General features: G+C 38.3%; 2 protein-coding genes across 2 annotated transcripts; one reads left to right on the top strand and one right to left on the bottom strand.

The window, feature by feature from the left end:
- The first annotated feature begins 5,774 nt into the window (after nt 1-5,774).
- On the top strand, nt 5,775-7,628 carry LOC131258169 (cheilanthifoline synthase-like). Its single transcript, XM_058259284.1, has one exon. It carries the CDS (start codon nt 5,956-5,958, stop codon nt 7,459-7,461), a length of 1,506 nt encoding a protein of 501 aa, XP_058115267.1. The 5' UTR covers nt 5,775-5,955; the 3' UTR covers nt 7,462-7,628.
- Nucleotides 7,629-11,650: 4,022 nt separating this feature from the next.
- LOC131258171 (aminopeptidase M1-B-like) lies at nt 11,651-16,241 on the bottom strand. The gene is made up of 4 exons (XM_058259286.1): nt 16,038-16,241; nt 13,029-13,133; nt 12,823-12,939; nt 11,651-11,950 (listed from the first exon to the last, which is right to left on the bottom strand). The coding sequence occupies exons 2-4, from the start codon at nt 13,035-13,037 to the stop codon at nt 11,765-11,767; spliced, it is 312 nt and encodes a 103-aa protein (XP_058115269.1). The 5' UTR covers nt 13,038-13,133; nt 16,038-16,241; the 3' UTR covers nt 11,651-11,764.
- Between the last annotated feature and the right edge of the window lie 3,475 nt (nt 16,242-19,716).

Below are 19,716 nucleotides of genomic sequence, written 5' to 3'. Positions count from 1 at the left end.
GACAGATGGATCAAAGTCTAGCACGTACAGACGACCATGCCACCTACCCATCCCAAGTACCTTCCCCGTTGCCATATCTTATACAAAACAACAGTTTAGAAGAAATATGACTAAGCAGTTATTAGATGTGAGTTGAACAACTGAAATTAAATTGGAGGAGAGCTTAGGGACATGAAACACATCACGAAGGGTGAACTAGCGATGAGCAGAAGAAGAGAAAGTCAATGATCCAACGGACTGAATAAGTAGTTTGGTGTCATTCGCAGTAGAAATAGCCTGATTGCCGGTGTAGAGACGAATGTCACGAAGATAGGATACATCACCGATCATATGATTGGAAGCACCCGAATCGAAGAACCATGTAGAAGATGGGGATATACCTGACATATCGGCCGCAGAAAGGGCCTGAACGATTTGTTGGAGCATCGCAGGAGTCAATGGAGATGAAAGACCTTCAGCGGAAATACTAGATGTAGAATCACTAATAGACGGCTCAGAAGAAATAGTGGCAGCAGTAGCAGAAAGAGCAAAACCACGACTACCACGTCCATGGCCGAAAAAAGATGTATAGGCACGTGTATGGCAGTCCTTAATACCATGACCAGTTCGTCGACAATAAGCACACTATTCCTTGCATTGAGTGACAACATGACCCACCTTTTTACACCCGCAACAAGTCAAAGGGGAGGAACCAGAACCATGTATTAGTGGAGTGGTGGACACAGCAAGCACCATATCAGATGAGCCCAGAGTTGAGGAAGGAAGAGAGAGAACTTTCAGTCGTTGTTCCTCAGCTAATAAATCATTAATAACCGAATTCAATGAAGGAGTAGGGCTACGGTTCAAGAGAGCAACCCGATAATGCTCAAATTCCGGACGTAGCTTCATAAGGAATTGATGAACTTGCGTACTCTTGCACATAGTTTGGAATATTTTAAAGTCATGAGGAAATGTCGGATCCATCATAGCCATCTCTGTCCAAATTATGACAATTTTGGAGTAAAATGATTGAATATTATCGTCACCCTGAGTAAGGTTGACAAGATCCTGTTCCAGGCAATATAACCAGACCGCATTACCCTGTTGATAAATCGTCTGGAGATGTTCCCACATCGCCTTGGTAGTGCGATGAGGTGTGAGGCTAACAGTAATGGAGCGATCGACCGAATCGAGAATCCAAGTAATAATCCGTCCATTGTTCATTTCCCAATCAGCTAATTTGTCGGCCTCTATGGAAGTGGGGATAGTAACAGATCCATCCAGTAGTCCCTACAAACCACGACCCTTGAGGAAATTCTTAAAATGGATGGCCCATATAGAATAGTTGGTACCAACAAAACTATAACGTGGGGCCTCTGTACGAGATTTGTCCATTGATCTGAAGTAATGGAAAGCACAGAAAAGGGTCTTAGATGTACCACACAGTAGGAGATACCCAAGGGATTGTAGTTTCTGAATCTGGCGGAGTAGCAACAACAACAAGGGCTCTGGATTGGGAAAAGATAGATCGGAACAGAGAGGCGTTGGATGTGGAACAGAGAGTATTGAATCTGGATCTGGAACAGAGGAGCACCGGATCTAGATCAAAACAGAGGAGCGCTGGATCTGGAACAAAGGGGCGCTGGATCTAGATGAGCAGAAGAGCAGAAGGGCAAGAGCACTGGATCGGACGAGCAAAGAGGTCAGACGATCGCAGGTGCGCCGGATCGGACGAGCAGAGGGGCCGGTGTGCTGGATCGGACGAGCAGAGGTGCCGGACGAGCTCAGGTGCACCGGATCTGTACGAGCAGAGGGCAGGGGCGGTCGGATCTGGCAGGAGGCGGTGCCGGTGACGAGAGGGTGGCCGGATTTGGCAGAAGGTGGTGCCGGTGACGAGGGGGTGGCCGGATTTAGATCAGTAGGGCTCTGATACTATGAAAATAGTGAAACCAAAAGGTTTTTTTATATTTGAGACAACCCAATGGGGTTGAATATATAGAGATTATAACCATCTATATAAGGAAAACAATAAACTCAGAATCCTCTACCTATGGAAACAAACTATATAAGGTATAATAGTTATATAAGGTATGCGAGCTGTCTAACAGCTAGATGTGGAGAGTGGCATGAAATACTCTGAGCAGATGAGCCTTACCCTCAAATTGGTGGCTATTAAACAGATGGGTTCAATGAAAATGTTCAGATCCAAATTGCAATGGAAAATTTCAGCAGTCTTGATTGTGTATTTATTGTGTATTTCATGATCCCATCTCATTTAATTAGCATTTGAAGCTGACTTTTATTTACCATTTGTTATTTGAACTTTGTCTAGTGATCTTGTTATTCTTATCTTAGCTGTCAAAAAGGTTTTTAAAGGCATGAGGCCTAGTTGAGGTAGCCCGTCCCTTTGGGGTGGGGCTTATGCCTTGATGTGTGCTGAGGTGCTACATGGGCTACTTACTTCTTATTCAGTTCATTGGAAAAGATAACAAATCAATAGCCTGAAATTAGTAGCAATACCAAGTATCTAGATTATAGTGTTTGTCGCTTCTTTTTGTTCAACTTATCAGTGATTTGACTTTTGTAAGTGCGGTGTATGAGATTGAATCCAATCATCAAGTAGGCTATACCTTGTATGGACCATACTCAAAATAAAAGAAAAAACCTTGACAATCCTAACCATTCTATTGGAGGCGCTTGTATGTGTACCACTTGTACAAAAAGTGAATCACAATAAGTTAAGTGATAGAAACTGACCAACAGTCTAGCTTTTCTTGTTCCAAGCACAGTTCATCAGTCCTTGTGCATCTAGCATAGAATTTTTTGCAATCTAAACATGCTATCCTAACATTTATTGATATGATTTTGCTTGATTTTTGCAGCTCCCAACACAATATTACATGGCAATGGTAAGACATCGTATAAACAATTTTTTTTTGTTTTGACATTTGACAATCTGTGAATCCTTATTGTGAGGAAAACATGAATGTTCTGTGCTCTGTACCTATTGCGTACAAATGAGGCAGTAGGTTTGGTTATTAATGCTCTGTACCTGTTTGATCTCTTCCTCTCTCTATCTCTTTCTGTCGCTCTTTCAAATTTCATGCATGCTAGTAACTATTTCTTTCTTGATCTACCGATTTCAATTTGTTGTTTTCTTGGCTTCCGTTGCCATATATGATTGCTGAATCTAGTGAATTATGGAATATTTTAGTTAAATTTTCAGATTTGTCTGTCTTCTTTTACTGTCGAGTTCATTCAAGAGGATGAAATTGCAGTTTTCAGCTACACCCTTTCTTTTTCTTTATTTTTTGCAGTACATTCTTCTTTTTGGTAGCAAAGTAGCACCAATGTGTACTTTTGTATTACTAAAAGTTGAGAAAGGGTGTAGCTATCAACCAGGAGGGCATAAATACTGGCCACAAAGAAATTTTGTATTGTAAACATTTCAACCGAGATGGTGATAAAGAGGTCAGATCCTCATGCAAACGTTGTAGACAGAGCTCTCTCTACAACTCTCTGTTCACATGCGTGTTAAGGTTATTAAAGTTAGTAAAATGTCATTAACATACCTAGAGCTTATTCACCAAGGTATAAACTTTATTCAACTAGTATGTGGGTCCACCATATTGTATATATGCCATCCAAATCCCAATCTAATGAACTGTACCATGATGATGTGATGCCCCAAAAGTAAGGTCTATGCAACCATTAGATAGGCCATGCGCAGAAAGCAATGGACATCCACCCAAAAACTTTGAAATTCTCATGGTAGGGCATGCGATTGTTGAAGCCGCCTTATTTTTTGTACATCTCACTTTCTTGGTGAAAAGACATATGGACAAGTGGGATTCCATACACAAACAACAGTGGGCCCCTCGGGCAAAGTTGTAGAGAGAGCTATGCCTTCAAACATTACAGAGGACCTGACCTTGTACAAACATTGGCCACATTATACACATGCGTCTTCTTTGTGACAGTTACGACCACGGTCAATAAATCCTTACTGTTAGATTATGCTCAAAAGTCTCTTTGTCAAGTCTTAGTGCATGTTTGGATGGTGAGAAAAGGAAAACAAAAAATATCATGATTATTCAGTGATGATTTCTTAAGACTTTCAGTAAGAATAAATTCTTATGAATTATAACATTTTTAGTTGAAAATAAAATTCTTGTGAATGGATTTTGTGATCCTATTAACTATTGTAAGCCTTTTCAAGACTATTTGTTGTGTACTCTCCTTTAATTAACACATTTTTCCCTTTTACTATTGCAGGTTTCCAGTGGGACTAGTTTTTAAGATACATATGCCCTTCTGAACTTGTCATACTCATGTGATTAGGTGATTACTCATCTCTCTCTTCTCCTTGAATGTGGTAGCTAGAGCCGTAGAGCATAAATCCTGAAGTTTTATATAAAATTAATTCACGTGCAGTGTAAGGAGCCAGTTCCAAAAATGTAGGCTTGTAGCCCAAATAACATACTCGTTCATGATTCACGTGGGTCACACTAATGGAAATAGTTTTGAGGGCGAGCATTGCCCTATACACTGTTTCCACTCAGGTGGTCCACCTAAGTCACAAATGGATCTAACTTTTGAGGCTTTGGTGTAACATGGGGTGACACACCTATTGGTCATGGTGGATTCCACATAAACATCATGATGGTGGCCCCCGAACAATAGACCCATTTGCTTGTATACACAGTGCAATGACAACTATGTTGATTAATGAGTAGCTTTTTGAAAACTTTTTTGAAAAAGGTTATTGAAATGTAAATTTATATCAATTAGGCAGTTTTTTTCTCTTTCTAAAAGCTACTATGGCCTCATACCTTGATATTGTCAAAATGTGGCATTTTAATCTTTTACTATAAAAATTACACGCCTTTAGTGAGAAAACTATTTAAAACTAAAATGATTCAATTAAGTTATTTAGAAGTAATTCAATTCATCCATTTTACATTCAAAAGAATTCAAAAGAAAAAATCTATTTAATATGAAATTCATGTTCCGCTAATTCTTTAAAAAATATTGAATCATTAATTAATATAATTATCATTCCACAACTTTCTATCCAATTTCTTTAACGATCAAGTGAGTGGGTGTGCGAGCAAATGTGTCAGCTGCTTAGGTGGGCCCCACTATAAACATCACGTAAACTCCAGGGTTTTTCTCCTACCCACTTTAATTAGGAATTGCCTTGTAAAAATCAACAGTGGATGTCGTTAGCTTAATTTCTGAGTATGAGACTAAATTGGAATTACATGATTTAGCATATACAGGGAGCAGCCAAAAATCAAGTCCCAACGTCCCTGACATTTGCAAGGGCCCACATGTTTACTGAGATCCATTAGCATCATTATATGTTTATTAACATATTGGACTTAGATACATAATATAGGCTAACTTGAGATTTTGTAGACGGCATCAAATCAATGGAACAGTTGTGAGATTTATCCAACCTTGAATTTTTAGGACCCACCGTGATAATTATATAAAATACACCCTAACAATTATATTTTAAAGAAAAATTAATCACATGAATAAAGTACCATACTCGTATTTGATTGAGTGGGCGACATTAATGAAAATAGATTGGAGGGTGAGCATTTGCCTGTACACTTGTTTCCAATCCTGTAGTAAATTTTGCGAAAAAAGAGTAAATTTGGAACGAGAATTTTAACGATAAAAGCATAGAATCTGAAAATCTCATTATAAATTCTCGGGCCGAGAAATTTACGAGAAATAGATTGGGGTAGAGCCGTAGAGCATAAATCATGAAGTTTTATATAAAATTAATTCACGTGCAGTGTAAGGAGCCACTTCCATTTTTAAAATGGTTAAACAGTACTAAAACACGAGTATAGGCTCTTCAGGGCTTCCATGCAGTTGGCGTTTAAAAAGAGAGGAAGGAGTTGAAAGAAAAACAACACCAGAGAGAGAGAGAGAGAGAGAGAGAGAGAGAGAGAGAGAGAGATGGACAAAAACCCGTGGATAATAGTTTCCATGGTGGTGGGAATGATCTTCATCGTGTTGGAAAGACGACGAAGGCCAAAATCAACAATGAAATTGCCGCCAGGACCGCCTAAATTGCCGATAATTGGGAACTTGCACCAGAACCTGCGCCAGATCGGTGGTGGTGATGAGTTGATCCACATCACCTTATTCAAAATGTCACAGAAGTATGGTGGGATTATGACAGCGTGGTTAGGCACGAAACCGACGATTATCGTAAGCGATCATGAAGGAGCTTGGGAGGTTCTTGTAAACAAATCCGCGGATTATGCATCGCGACTGGTTGCTTACATCCCTAAATATATCTCTGCTAACTGTACAACGCTTTCCACCTCCGATCATGGCCCATATTGGCAATCCCTTCGAAAAGGTGTCCAGGGCTATGCTATGAATCCATCAGCCATCTCTACTCAAACACTATCTCAAGAAAACGAAGTGATTGCCATGACACAAACAATTCAAGAGCAAGCTATGATCAATGGTGGAATTATCCGCCCCTTGGTCTACATTCGACACAACACAATACGGGTGGTTGGGCGCCTTTGTTTTGGCCCTGAATTCAACAATGAGGCATTTGTTATTGGCATAGACCCTCTTATCGACGACATCATCAACCTATTTGCTATTTCCCGTTTTTCCGATGCTTTCCCTTTCATTCGCTACATCCCAGGCTTGTGGGGTTCATTTAGACAAGCAGTTGAAATTCGCGATCGTGTCGTGTCGACGGTACAGTCAGAAATCACTCACTACCAATCATCAAAATCGCCATGCACCACTTGTTACTTGCACTTCCTCCTCTCGCATGGCTACCCGATGGAAACCATTATCTCTATCTTATTTGAGATGTTCTTGCTCTCCGTTGATAGCACATCGTCTACTATTGCTTGGGCTCTAGCATTCCTTATACGAAACCCCGAAATCCAAAAGAAGCTATTTAAAGAAGTAAGCGGAGGAGACGAGAAGAGAGAGAGGGTGACTGTATATCAAGTGAATAAGATGCCATATCTTCAAGCTGTAGTGAATGAAGTGTTTCGTATGAAGCCGATTGCACCTCTCGCCATCCCCCACAAGACAGTGAAAGATACTACATTGAAGGGTTGGAAGATCAACAAGGCTACTGCTGTTATGGTAAATATCTATGCTGTCCATCACGATCCAAAGGTCTGGGATCATCCAGAGCAGTTCATGCCAGAGCGGTTCCTGAATGAAAATGCACGTAATGTCAGCGTGGCCATGGAACGGTCTTTTCTTCCGTTTGGAGCAGGTATGCGAATTTGTGCAGGAATGGATCTGGGCAAGCTTCAGGTGGGCCTCACCCTGGCTAATCTGATTAACAAGTTTGAATGGGTTGCCGCTGATGGGGATGGCCCCGACATGACTGATGATTATACTATTATTCTTAGGATGAAAGAGCCCCTCGTGGCAGGTATCAAGCTTCGTACTAACCTTGGAACCACCCTCTCTTGAAGGTTCCGTGACCATGGATGCCGACGGCCCGTAGGGATACCGCCCAATAATAACCTTTTTCTGTTTTAATAAGTTGATTTTTCAACTTTAAATAAGTTTGGTCAGCACGTTATAAAATTTACTCATGTGATGAAAGTTATTTATGCAGATAAGTTTTTTTTTTTTTTTTTTTTTTAAAATTTTATAATTATATCCCACCCCCATGTGATGGATGGTCCATATCAAAGGAGGCTCCACATGATGGGCAGTCCACTTAAGAGGTGGGGTGCACATGATGGACTATTGATATCAAATGCGGGGCCCACATTATGGATGACCCACGTCAAGTTGAACCCACGTAATGGATTATCCACATCAAAGGTAGGCCCTTGTGATAAATGGCCCACATCTAAAGCAGGCCCCACGTGATGGATAGCCCATATTGAAAGGTGGGACCCACAAAATGGATGGACATGAGGGGTTGTGGGTATGGAAGGTGGTCCCATGTGACAGACAATAACATTTAAGGCAGGACCTACATGATGGATGACCCACATCAAGGTGTTCTCCACATAATGGACAATCCACATCAAAGGTCGACCCCTAAGGATAAATGGCCCATGTCTAAGGACGGCTCCACATGATGGGCAACCCACATCGATGGTGGGGCCCACACAATGGATGTCCCACATCAAAGGTGAGCTCCACATGATGTGTGGTGGATATTGAAGGTGAGCCACACATGATCACTAACTTATTTGATGGTGGACCCCAGGTAATTTTTGGCCCATGTCCTAAAATGATCTTAAAAAACAGATGGACAGGGCGGATCTCTCACAAACATCAGGTTGGGCCCCACCTAAGTTTGGAGGGCAAGAACTTCCTGGGAAAGTCTCTAGCAGGAAATCCGTGTCCGAAACAAGGAGCATAGATTTCCAGCGAAATCCTTCTGCAGGGAGTTCCTGCAATGGGATGCCAAGTGAGGTCCACTGTGATATTTGTTAGAAAGTCAACCCCATCCATCCGTTTTGTGAGGTTATTTTAGGACATGTGACCGAAAATGAGGTGAATCCACACGAGAGGCAATAGTGGAAATTCTGTGACCACCGTTGAAACATTTTTATGGCCACAAAAGTCACCTATCAAGATAAATTTTGTGTGTTTTCACTTCATCCCAGTAGGAATTACCTCGTGAATGGTTTGGATGGCATATAAACATTAAGATGGAGCCCAGGAAGTTTTTAACGGTAGGAAACACTTTCCCCAGTTTTCCCACTCCTATGGCCCATTGGATTTTTGGATACATTCACTTTATTTTTTTTTATTGCATATCATAAAATGACCCTGCAAACCCGGATGGACAGGTGGATTTTTAACAAACATCACGGTAGGCCCCACATGACATCCAGCGCAGGAACTTTGAGCCATAGGCTTTTGCAGGAAATCCGCATACATATGAGTACGGATCACGTCTTTGCCAATGACTCTAGCTGACAAGATACGCCCGATAGACTGCGTGCTACACATGACTCTAACGTGTGGAACTTTTTTGACCCCAAAATGATTTATGTTTAAAATCCACACCGTCCATCAAATTTGAAAGATAATTCTAGAGCTTTATCTCAAAAATAAGACACATCAAAGTCTCAAGTAGACCGCACAAAGTAGAGGTATTGAACGAATACAGTTGAAACCTAGGGTCCACTGCAAGGTTTATTTACCATCTAACTTCTTCGTAAGGTCACACAAACCTGGATGAAGGGAAAACACAAATATCAGCTTGATCAGATCCTTTTGTGGCCCTGAGAAGTTTTCAATAATTGGCATCCAATTTCCTCTGTGAAGCCCACTTAAGCCCGGATCTTTCATAGTTTTTGTCTCATTCCCTAAAATAATATGGAAAAATAGATGGATGGTGGGAATTTGATACATGCATTATAATGGTGCCCAGGAAAGCTCCACATGTCATCACTATTGGATTTTCCTCTCCCTCCCAATGTGCTCCACCATGGAGCAGATTAGGCAAGACCTGGCCTCACCCAAGACTGCGCCACTTACCGTGGTATCCACTCCGTTTATCCGTTTTTCCCTAGGGCATTATTTAATAAATGAAGCAAATCCAATTAGTAGGTGGACTATACCATAGGAAACAATGGTGATTGGCGACAAAAGTTTTAGATCAAGATGATATTTCTTTTTTCCATTCATCGGGCTTACGTTAACTTATCAAGAGATTGGATGGCAAATAAAAACTATGAAACATTAAGGTGCATGGTAAGAAGTTTTTAACAGTAGTGGAGTATGGTTTACCTAATAATTGGATCTTCTTAATTTTTGAGACCAGGGTCTAAAATAATATGAAATAATGGAGGAATAGGGCGGATATAGAATACACACGTCAAAGTGGGCCCTATGGCAAGGGCTGCACAATCTTGGGTGAGGCTTGGGTCTCACCTAATCTGCTCCCCCGCACCACATAGCAAGCAACAAAATTTCTTGAGGTGTGAAATTTACATAGCCCTTTTTGACTTCATTGACGCGATTGGTATTTCTAATAGAAGCGCCGGTAAAAATAAAAAAGCGCCGGCAAAATTCTATCCAAACGCCGACAAAAGTATGGTTTCTGGACACTTTTACTCACGGAAAAGCTCCGACAAAGGTCTATATAAGTGCCGGTAAAAGTCTTTATATTGATTTGAGAGGCCCGAACGCAGGCCTATATATATATATATATATATATATATATATATATATTCAATTGAAACATGTATTTTTTTAATATTTAAAACATAAAAAATGTTGCAATACAATTTATACTGAATATTAAACAAAATTTATATTATGTCACAATAAAAAAATATAATATTTACAACAATAAATTGAAAATAGTCTTGAATAAAAAAATAAAAAAATTAATTATTTTTTTTTTAAAAAAAAACAAATCCTCTATGTGGTCTATTCCTAGCGGCCTAAATTTAAGCACAATTGATTAAAATCCTGTATACAAGGAAATAGAAAAAAGTAAAAAAGTCAAAAAGTAGCATTTAACAAATTGATGCATGGAAAACAATAAATCCTTTGATCCTCTCTCTTTAAAAAGTCAAAAACTATCAAGGCAACAAATGTTGTAACTTGAATTCCATTACATCTATTGGCCCCACATTGATGCATGTGTTTTATACACGCCTGTTCATCCATATGCACCCTTCACGCGTGACATTCAAGTGTACAAGTGACCGATATCAATTGTAAATCTGGTTCATTGATTACAATTTTATGATCTACCAAATACCAGTTTTACATAATTCAATATTTTTTCATAGGAAGAATATGATCAACATAAAGATTGGATGGTCAAAATACCATAATATTTCCATACTTGCAATTATTTTGTGATAAGAAAAGAAAGAAAGAAAGAAATTAAGAAAAGAGGTGCGTGGTTGTTATATTCATGCCCATCGCTATAAAGGACACTTATTTTCAATTGGAATAAGCTGTGTAAGCTGTCTTTTGTTGGAATGTGTTGATGTAGGACCTGCTAAAGAAGATTTGCTTTTTGTTAGAATGTGTTGATGTAGGCACTACCAGAGGAAGCTTACTTTTCGTGCAGGTGAAAGCTTCCAATCAAATAACTTTTCATAAATTTCAATGGTGTCCTGTTTGAGGAAGGTTGGACATGCTCTCAACAGAGGCATGTCAAGCTAATAACACGTGGTGGGCCCTCCCCAAGAGGAGTTAAATGTAATAACATGTGGTGCAATGGGCCATATATCAGATATTAGAGCTGATGAGAATAAAAATTGCAATCTGCCATAGTGAGCAGAGACTGGTCTGATTTTTGGGCCATATCATCTTTGTGCATGAAGACTTTAGTATACATATAATTATGATCTATAAATCATGTTGAAAGCATAAAGAAGAGCACTTCAGTAAGATGCTATAGCATCACCATTTTTCACACTTTCAAGGACAAGTACACCATCTGGAAACAACTTAAGATTCCCTTATAAGGGGTTTAATGAAACAAGAGACTGTAATAAGGTGAGATGACTTTCATTTTATGCACATTAATGAGGAAAATTTCATGCAAAATGAGCTTAAACTTATCACCCAGGATCCTACAATCAGTGCGACAGATATCTCTGAGATTTTGTACATCTCGCAATATCATCTCAGAATTTTGCTCAAAAATATTATCGAATAGCATCAGGAGTTTCAAAATCTCACCACTTTTTGAAAGCTGAAATAAATCATTTTAGACCTATATTTTCTAATCATTAAAATCATTTTATTAATTTATAATAAACAGTTAATCCTAGAAGAACTATTGTGTGTATTGATCATCCAAGAATCCCTTCCAAACAGGAGGAAGAAAAAAACCAAAACCAATTTCAGAAAATGAAAGGAAGAAAAAGTTGTGGGTCTTTTTACTCATAGACAGATTCTGGTCCAAAATATGGGGTTCACAAACAACTTTGGCATCCTCAATGCTGCAGCCTCTTCTATCTTCCTGGCCAAAGGTTCTCCAATGTTAGTAATTTAAATGCAGGAATTCTTTTTATATGAATGTACGCCAGGAATTATTTGAACTTTGCCTGAGGCAGATTCCTTTTTCTTATTTTTATTTTTATTTTTTTATTTCATATAAAAGAAAAGAAGACAAAGAAGAAGAAGAAAATGGATGAGAGAATAAACTAATAAACTAAATTCCATAAGACTATTACATTACAAAGATGTTAAAGAATTGCAATATAAGAAAATAACATAAACAGTTAGGTAATAAACTAATATATAATTAAACAAGTGGCACGACTGAGATTAATTTCTGATGAGGAACCTTTATCTTTCTCATGATAACGATTTTCTGGGAGATTCTGGTTGAAACTATGATGAAAATAAGTTTTGTCAATATGTGGCTGGAAAAAAAATAAAAGAAAAAGAAAGAAAAAAACTTTGTGACCCTCTGGAACCTAGACACACACATACACTTGCACATGTATATATAGATATATCCCATGTGTATCAGGTTTGGCTGACTCTTCTTTCCTCATAGCAAGCATCCACAGTACAACCTGGCAACATAACATAATATAAGTTAACCTTGCACTGAACCATACCAGAACTCGATATTAGACTGTGAATCAAATCCTAGGCCCTGTTTGGTTGCCACTTAAAACGACTCAAAATACTTTATTTAGAGATTTTGGTAATGATTAAAAGTAATCTTGATAACCCGTAATTAAGTTTCTAGAACAAGCATGATCATACAGAAATCCAGAACCTAGGCCAAAGTATCTTATTCAAAAGAAAATGAGAGGTTATGGTTCCTTAAGAACACAACATCAAATAAATGAAATAATGACCATGCTTAATGCTTCTTACCTCAATAGCATGTGATTCTGCAAGCCAGTCCAGCCTAAGGCCCTGAGTAGTCTGGTCAAGAAATTGCGTCCAAATTTTCCATTCAGAAAACGAGCAATCAGTTGCTAAATAGCTCACCTGAAACACAGCAGCTCACTTGATCATTCGCAAGATTATGCTGTCAACCCAGCACTAATGTCAGAGATGAAGGAACCCATGAGAAATACCCATGTCATGAAACCCTCATTAAGCCACAAATGTATCCACCATTCCGTTGTTACAAGATTTCCAAACCATTGATGTGCAAGTTCATGTGCTACAACAATTGCAACCTGCAGAGAAAGATAGCCATGATGAAATAGTTTGTGTAAACTTCGAGTCAAACTACCAGTGCAAATCAAATTGTGGCTTTAAATAGTGAATAGCATGTAGCGTAGCGTTCGTCCCAGTGATGCGTGACGCATAAGCTACATGCCACTTTTAGATATTCTATTAAGGTTGCCCTTGGTTGAACCAAATATCATGAAGTTTCATTGCACCAAACTAGATTGATTATTAATGCAATTTAATGAAACGTGATATTTGATGTAACCAAACACAACATTAAACAATAGGAAAAATATTTGATGCAACCAAAGAAGTCAAGCAAAAAAGATCGTTTGGATCCAGATTAGGCATAGAAGAAGACGTGGCTTCCCCATGAAAACGCTAATGAGTATAACTCGTATTAAATCCGTCACACACGATATAATCGTATGCTTCTTGTCGAGATACACGGAAGTTGTTATTGTAGTTCTTACATGGACGTAGGATCCTCCTCTATCACTTGTATTTGTAAATGCAAAGTCAAGGAATTCCGTAGCTTCACTTGAGTATGCATTACTTATCCTAAATCATTCAATGCAATTGGAGGACATATCAAACAATGCATCTTAACCATTGGGCCACAACAACTGGAAGGAGAAGTTATTGAGATACCTTGACAAATTAATCCAATTCTTATCCATCGCTATGTTCCTCGGCTAATTCGACAAGTTAGTTGAAATACAACGTGGGCCCGACAAAGCTTCCTAGGAGAGATAAACTAGAATGGGTATAAGAGAAATTCAAGGAAGAGTATTAAAGAGACAAATTACAATGAAACAAACATCATTATTGCTCACCCCACAAGCAATGACGACTTAGGGATTCATATAGAATCTCTAATGGTATCTTTAATTGACTGACTAAATTAGTCATCCATCTAAGACTGGAAAGATTGCAATGCTTCATGTTCCCATTTAAATGTCCACACCAAAATTCCGGCAGCATCTCCCCACACCTCTCCGGATACGTTGATCTTGCATTTGATTTCCACGTCAAGTATCTATATAATGTGAGGATATTTGACATTAAAAATAAATATAAGAAACATAACCAGAGAGAAAAGGACAGATACATCGCAGAACTAGCATGTGCATTTAAATCAGGGAACCGAAAGCATTCTAATCTATCCAACCTTGAATTGTCCAAACGTGGGACAATTTGAGAATTTTTATGCCTCCAAAAGCACACTATATCTATGCTTGGCCACATAAAAATTCTCAAATGGGCAACTGATTGTCCTATACTTAAACAATTACATAATCTCAATTCACATTGATCATCTAGCTAACTAATAATAGAATGTATTTTAAACTAAAGAAACAAATTTTGTTTTGATAAATTAACCTAGTAATATCTACTATATACTAGTAACATATAAATAATATTAGAGCACCATACTATAGGCTGCAAGAATATCATGTCCCCTTAAAAAATAAATCCTCCAAGGATACCATATACACACACACACACACACACACACACACACACACACACACACACACACACACACACACACATATATAAAAGTTGTTTATTGTCCTTCTCAATCACAAGTATCATTCATTATGCATTATGGTTAAGAATACAGAGGTCAAGTAATGCATTATGCAACATATCCAATTGCAACATCCCATTATTTATCTGTCAATACAAGAAAAATTACTAGTCAGTCCAATAAACTATAAAAGCCAAGCCAAAATTACCACACTGCAAGTCTTCTAAAATTAAATCATGATTTTAGAAAGAAAAAAAATTGGTACTTCTTTTTGTACAGCTTGGAGATGAGAAACTTTTACAGCCTCAACTGAATGAACAGACTGGTGAAACACAAGAATCTAGTGAGGCTCAAGTGTTTGATAAAATTTGGTAATAAACTTTAAAGTACAAATAATAAGGTGCTGGAAGAAGAGAATAAGATGCTAAAAGAAATTACAAATCAAAAAAAAAAAACACAAAATCATGAGAAGAGGAGTTCTCATGATTGTAGTACAACTGGCTGCAGGTTAACTTAACCTTCAACCCATTTAAAAACCTTTTTCCCCGAAAAATAGAAGAGGAATTCTCACCTTTAACTGGTTGTAGGTTAGCATAACACACAAACTGTAAAATGTGCCAACCTAGCACATGTTTGTATCAATGGTATGGTCTTCCAACCATATAGCCATATGGGACAATTCATCGATAGAGAAAGAATGGGCCTACAAGTGAGATCTATACAAAACACTCTCTTTTTGAGGTAATTCATCCAACAGTTGGTATGCATGATGTACAACGCATGATGTACAACAGGTATTAGGCAATGTTTTGTATGAAGGATTACAGAGTACTATTTCAATTTTCAGTTTTTACAAGCAGGCTTAATGTTCAGTAACCCAAAATGCTGACATTGTGGTCCCACTATGAATGGAGCACCAAAAAGATGAAAAGGTGGCCAGACTTGCACAAACTGAAAATAAAGGGCAATAACATAGAGTAAACAAAAAAAAAATGTTAAAGGGGCTATATTATAGTTGACAGTATAGAGAGAGAGAGAGAGAGAGAGAGAGAGAGATTTGACTGTCTAAAAGCCCCTTGATACTGTCTAAAAGCCCCAACATTAAGGAAGGAAAAATCCAATCTTGTTCCATTTGGCTGAGAGATTTATCATTGCTGCAACCAAATAATGCAAATTATTCATGGAAACTGAGCATAAGTAGCACATGGAGCTAGAATTGCATTTGAACTGGCATGTTAACATTCTTCTTTTATTCCCGACAGAAAGAAGATTTTGTGCAATATAAAATTTATAAGATTTTGTGCAATCGAGTTTCATATATCAAGTTAACAAAATTTACTGCCTTGCGTATATAGTTTGAGTAATGAGAACTAACTTGTAAATGATGTGTTGCTTAATCCTAGAAAAATAGCAGATAAAGAATTCAAATGAGCAGATGTTAGCTAGATTGGATCACAATTAAAAATAGAATGCAAATATGTCAACAAAACTTGATGGAATACTGCATATGCACTACTCCAAGTAATTCACAGCACGAGTATACCAGATAAAAGAAGATCAGCAGCAAAAACATCTTCCCTAGCAGGGGAGGAGACTTGTAGTCCAAGGCTCAATTTCTTTGACACCGACATCGAAGCGAGGACTGATGACGCCACATTTGTTCAATCTTCCATTCAATTCCATGACTATCTTACCAGACCTGTTGTCATCGACGTACTCAGATTCTCCAATAATTTGTTGTGGTTGTCTTCATCTTGTTTATTTTCTATAAAGTTTTTTTCACGGTTTTCACGATAGCCTATTCTTTTTGTGGTGCCTACTCGAATGTGTGCACATGCATCTAGTCTTTTTAACAAATTTATAGATGGAGTGTTCTTACTTTTCTTTTTTAAAATAATAATAATAATAACAAGAAGCTATACTCAATCGTGGCTGGTTCATTTTGGAGTTGGTGGGGAAATCAGATGGTTAATATTAAAATTTTCAGGGGATTTGGACCGTGTTAGTATCGTTGCATGGTCAATTTCTCGAAAGAGAATCGACCTTCCAAATATTCCGAAAGTAGCCATCTAACAAGCTTCCAAAATTTTTTCGGACCAATTTGCCCTTGCACACAAAATTAAGTAATGATGACGCAGAGAGGACGATGGCTGGAAGTCTTGTGTTGGATGTTATTCTCCTAGTTGTGGGCCCATTGTGATGTAAGTTTTCAATCTACACGGTCCATTAGTTGTGCAAGTTCATCGTAATATATATCCCAAAATCTAAAGGTTACTTACAGATGAAGTGGACCACACCATAATAAATAGTATGGGTTGTGCACAACCATTGAAAACTACCAAGTGGGCCATACACCTTACTAATAAGTATGATATTTCTGTCATCTCTTTATAGATGTATATGTGATATAATGAATAGTAAAAGAAAAGGAAAAGAGAATTTCAATTCCAATGCCTCCACCTAGTAAAAGAATCTTGGAACTTTACAACCGACGTTCTTCCTTCGAGCCTCTTCATGATCCATGATGCCCGCAGACGTTGTCAACACAATATAGCTAAACTGTTTGGAGGGGAGGAGCCTTGCAGTCCAAGGCTCAATTTCTTTGACACCGACATCGAGCGAGGACTGATGACCCCACATTTGTTCAATCTTCCATTCAATTCCACGATTATCTTACCAGCCCGACCTATTGTCATCGACGTACTCAGATTCTCCAATAATCTGTCATGGTTGTCTTCATCTTGTTTATTTTATATAAAGTTTTTTCACGGTTTTCACGATAGCCTATTCTTTTTGTGGCGCGTACTCCAATGTGTGCACATGCATCTAGTCTTTTTAACAAAATTACCAGTGGAGTGTTCCCACTTTTCTTTTTTTAAATAATAATAATAATAACAAGAAGCTATACTCAATCGTGACTAGTTCATTTTGGAGTTGGTGGGAAAAATCAGATGCTTAATATTAAAATTTTCAGGGGATTTGGACCATGCTGGCATTGTTGTGTGGTCAATTTCTTGAAAGAGAATCGACCTTCCAAATATTACGAGAAAGTACCCATCTAACAAGCTTCCGAAAGTTTTTCAGACCAATTTGCTTGCACACAAAATTAAGTAATGATGACGAGGAGAGGACGATGGCTGGAAGTCTTGTGTTGGATGGTATTCTCCTAGTTGTGGGCCCATTGTGATGTAAGTTTTCAATCTACACGGTCCATTAGTTGTGCAAGTTCATCATATTATATATCCCAAAATCTAAAGGTTACTTACAGATAAAGTGGACCACACCATAATAAATAGTATAGGTTGCGCACAACCATTGAAAACTACCAGGTGGGCCATACACCTTACTAATTAGTATGATATTTCTGCCATCTCTTTATAGATGATGTATGTGTGATATAATGAATAGGTTAGATGACATATAAACATCATTGTGGGCCCCACAAAACTGGCTTTGTAAGCGCATGTAGGTATAGTAAAAGAAGGCGGGTGAGAAGCCGGAGTGATTCACAATTCTCGATGCCCAAATCTAAGGGTCGATCCTATCATTTTAATCACGGGGTCCATTAAAATATAGATTTAATCCGTTAATAATATTCAAGGCTTACAATTTCCTTAAAAATATGTAATCGTCATGTCGTATCGAGCTATCTATGGCCCATAGTGAGGAAAAAGACCAATGGTTTGCTTGTACAATACCTACTATCTAGTTTTGTTATGGGCCTTCAGATTCAAAGATTTTCATTATTCTCCTGACATTTTCCTTCTTTCAAATTATGAAGAGAATGGACGGATCAGATTTGATCAAAATCCCAAAATGAAACCTAGAGACGTTGCATAGAAAATATTTCATATAGAACAGACACCGTTACGGATTATTAGGTTTTGTGGGCCACAGAGAGATGGTGTCAGCAAGACGCTAACATATTCGTATAAAAGTAAAGGGCTTCGAACAAAATGAACGGATTAGATATATACATTACACTGGGCATAATGAAAACTTCCATCCAATTCATTTTTTAGGATTGAAATAACACGTGACTTCTTCTACCTTCATAACGGTACAACTACTGATCCAAGGACAAGGGCAAATTGATCTGAAAAACTTTCAGAAGCTTGCCAAATGGCTATCCTCATAATATTTGGCAGGTAGAATCTCTTTTGAGGAATTGACCACACAACCATTCCAGTACCATCAAAATCCCAATTTTCAGCCATGCTCCGTCCATAGTTAGGTCATCAATTTAAAATGTATGGACTACCATACACTACAAGAAAGTAGGCCTTTAGCCTCAATTTTTTAGCCTCGATTGAAAAAATGGAGGCTAAATGTGTTTTTTAGCCTCAGTTGCTAAGGAATTGAGGCTAAAAGTTCATTTTCCGCCTCAGTTGCTTTGGAACTGAGCCTAAAAGTCTACTTTTTAGCCTCAGTTGCATAGTAATCGACGCGAAAGGTTTACTTTTTAGCCTCAATTGTATAGGAACCGAGGCGAAAGGTCTACTTTTTAGCCTCAGTTACATAGGAACCGAGGCGAAAGGTCTACTTTTTAGCCTCAGTTGCATAGGAACCGAGGCGAAAGGTCTAATTTTTAGCCTCAGTTGCATAGGAACGGAGGCAAAAAGTCTACTTTTTAGCCTCAGTTGCATAGGAACGGAGGCGAAAGGTCTAATTTGTAGCCTCAGTTGCATAGGAACCGAGGTGAAAAATCTACTTTTTAGCCTCAGTTGCATAGGAACCGAGGCGAAAAGTCTACCTTTTAGCCTCAGTTGCATAGGAACTGAGGCGAAAGGTCTACTTTTTAGCCTCAGTTGCATAGGAACCGAAGCGAAAGGTCTACTTTTTAACCTCAGTTGCATAGGAACTGATGCGAAAGGTCTAATTTTTAGCCTTAGTTGCATAGGAACCGAGGCCAGAAGTCTACATTTTAACCTCAGTTGCATAAGAACCGAGGCGAAAAGTCTACTTTTTAGCCTCAATTGCATAGGAACCGAGGCGAAAAGTCTACCTTTTAGCCTCAGTTGGATAAGAACCGAGGCGAAAAGTCTACATTTTAG

The sequence above is a fragment of the Magnolia sinica genome, chromosome 10, assembly GCF_029962835.1.
Source record: "Magnolia sinica isolate HGM2019 chromosome 10, MsV1, whole genome shotgun sequence".
NCBI lineage: Eukaryota > Viridiplantae > Streptophyta > Magnoliopsida > Magnoliales > Magnoliaceae > Magnolia > Magnolia sinica.
This window is presented reverse-complemented; position numbering and strand designations above follow the sequence as displayed.

What these genes read in the sequence shown, in the direction of transcription:
- LOC131258171 (XM_058259286.1), bottom strand. An exon ending in CAGAATCACATGCTATTGAG is followed by an intron (nt 11,951 to 12,822) that starts GTAAGAAGCATT and finishes ACCTTTGGCCAG; the next exon opens with GAAGATAGAAGAGGCTGCAG.
- LOC131258169 (XM_058259284.1), top strand. Translation starts at nt 5,956, where the DNA reads ATGGACAAAAACCCGTGGATAATAGTTTCCATGGTGGTGGGAATGATC.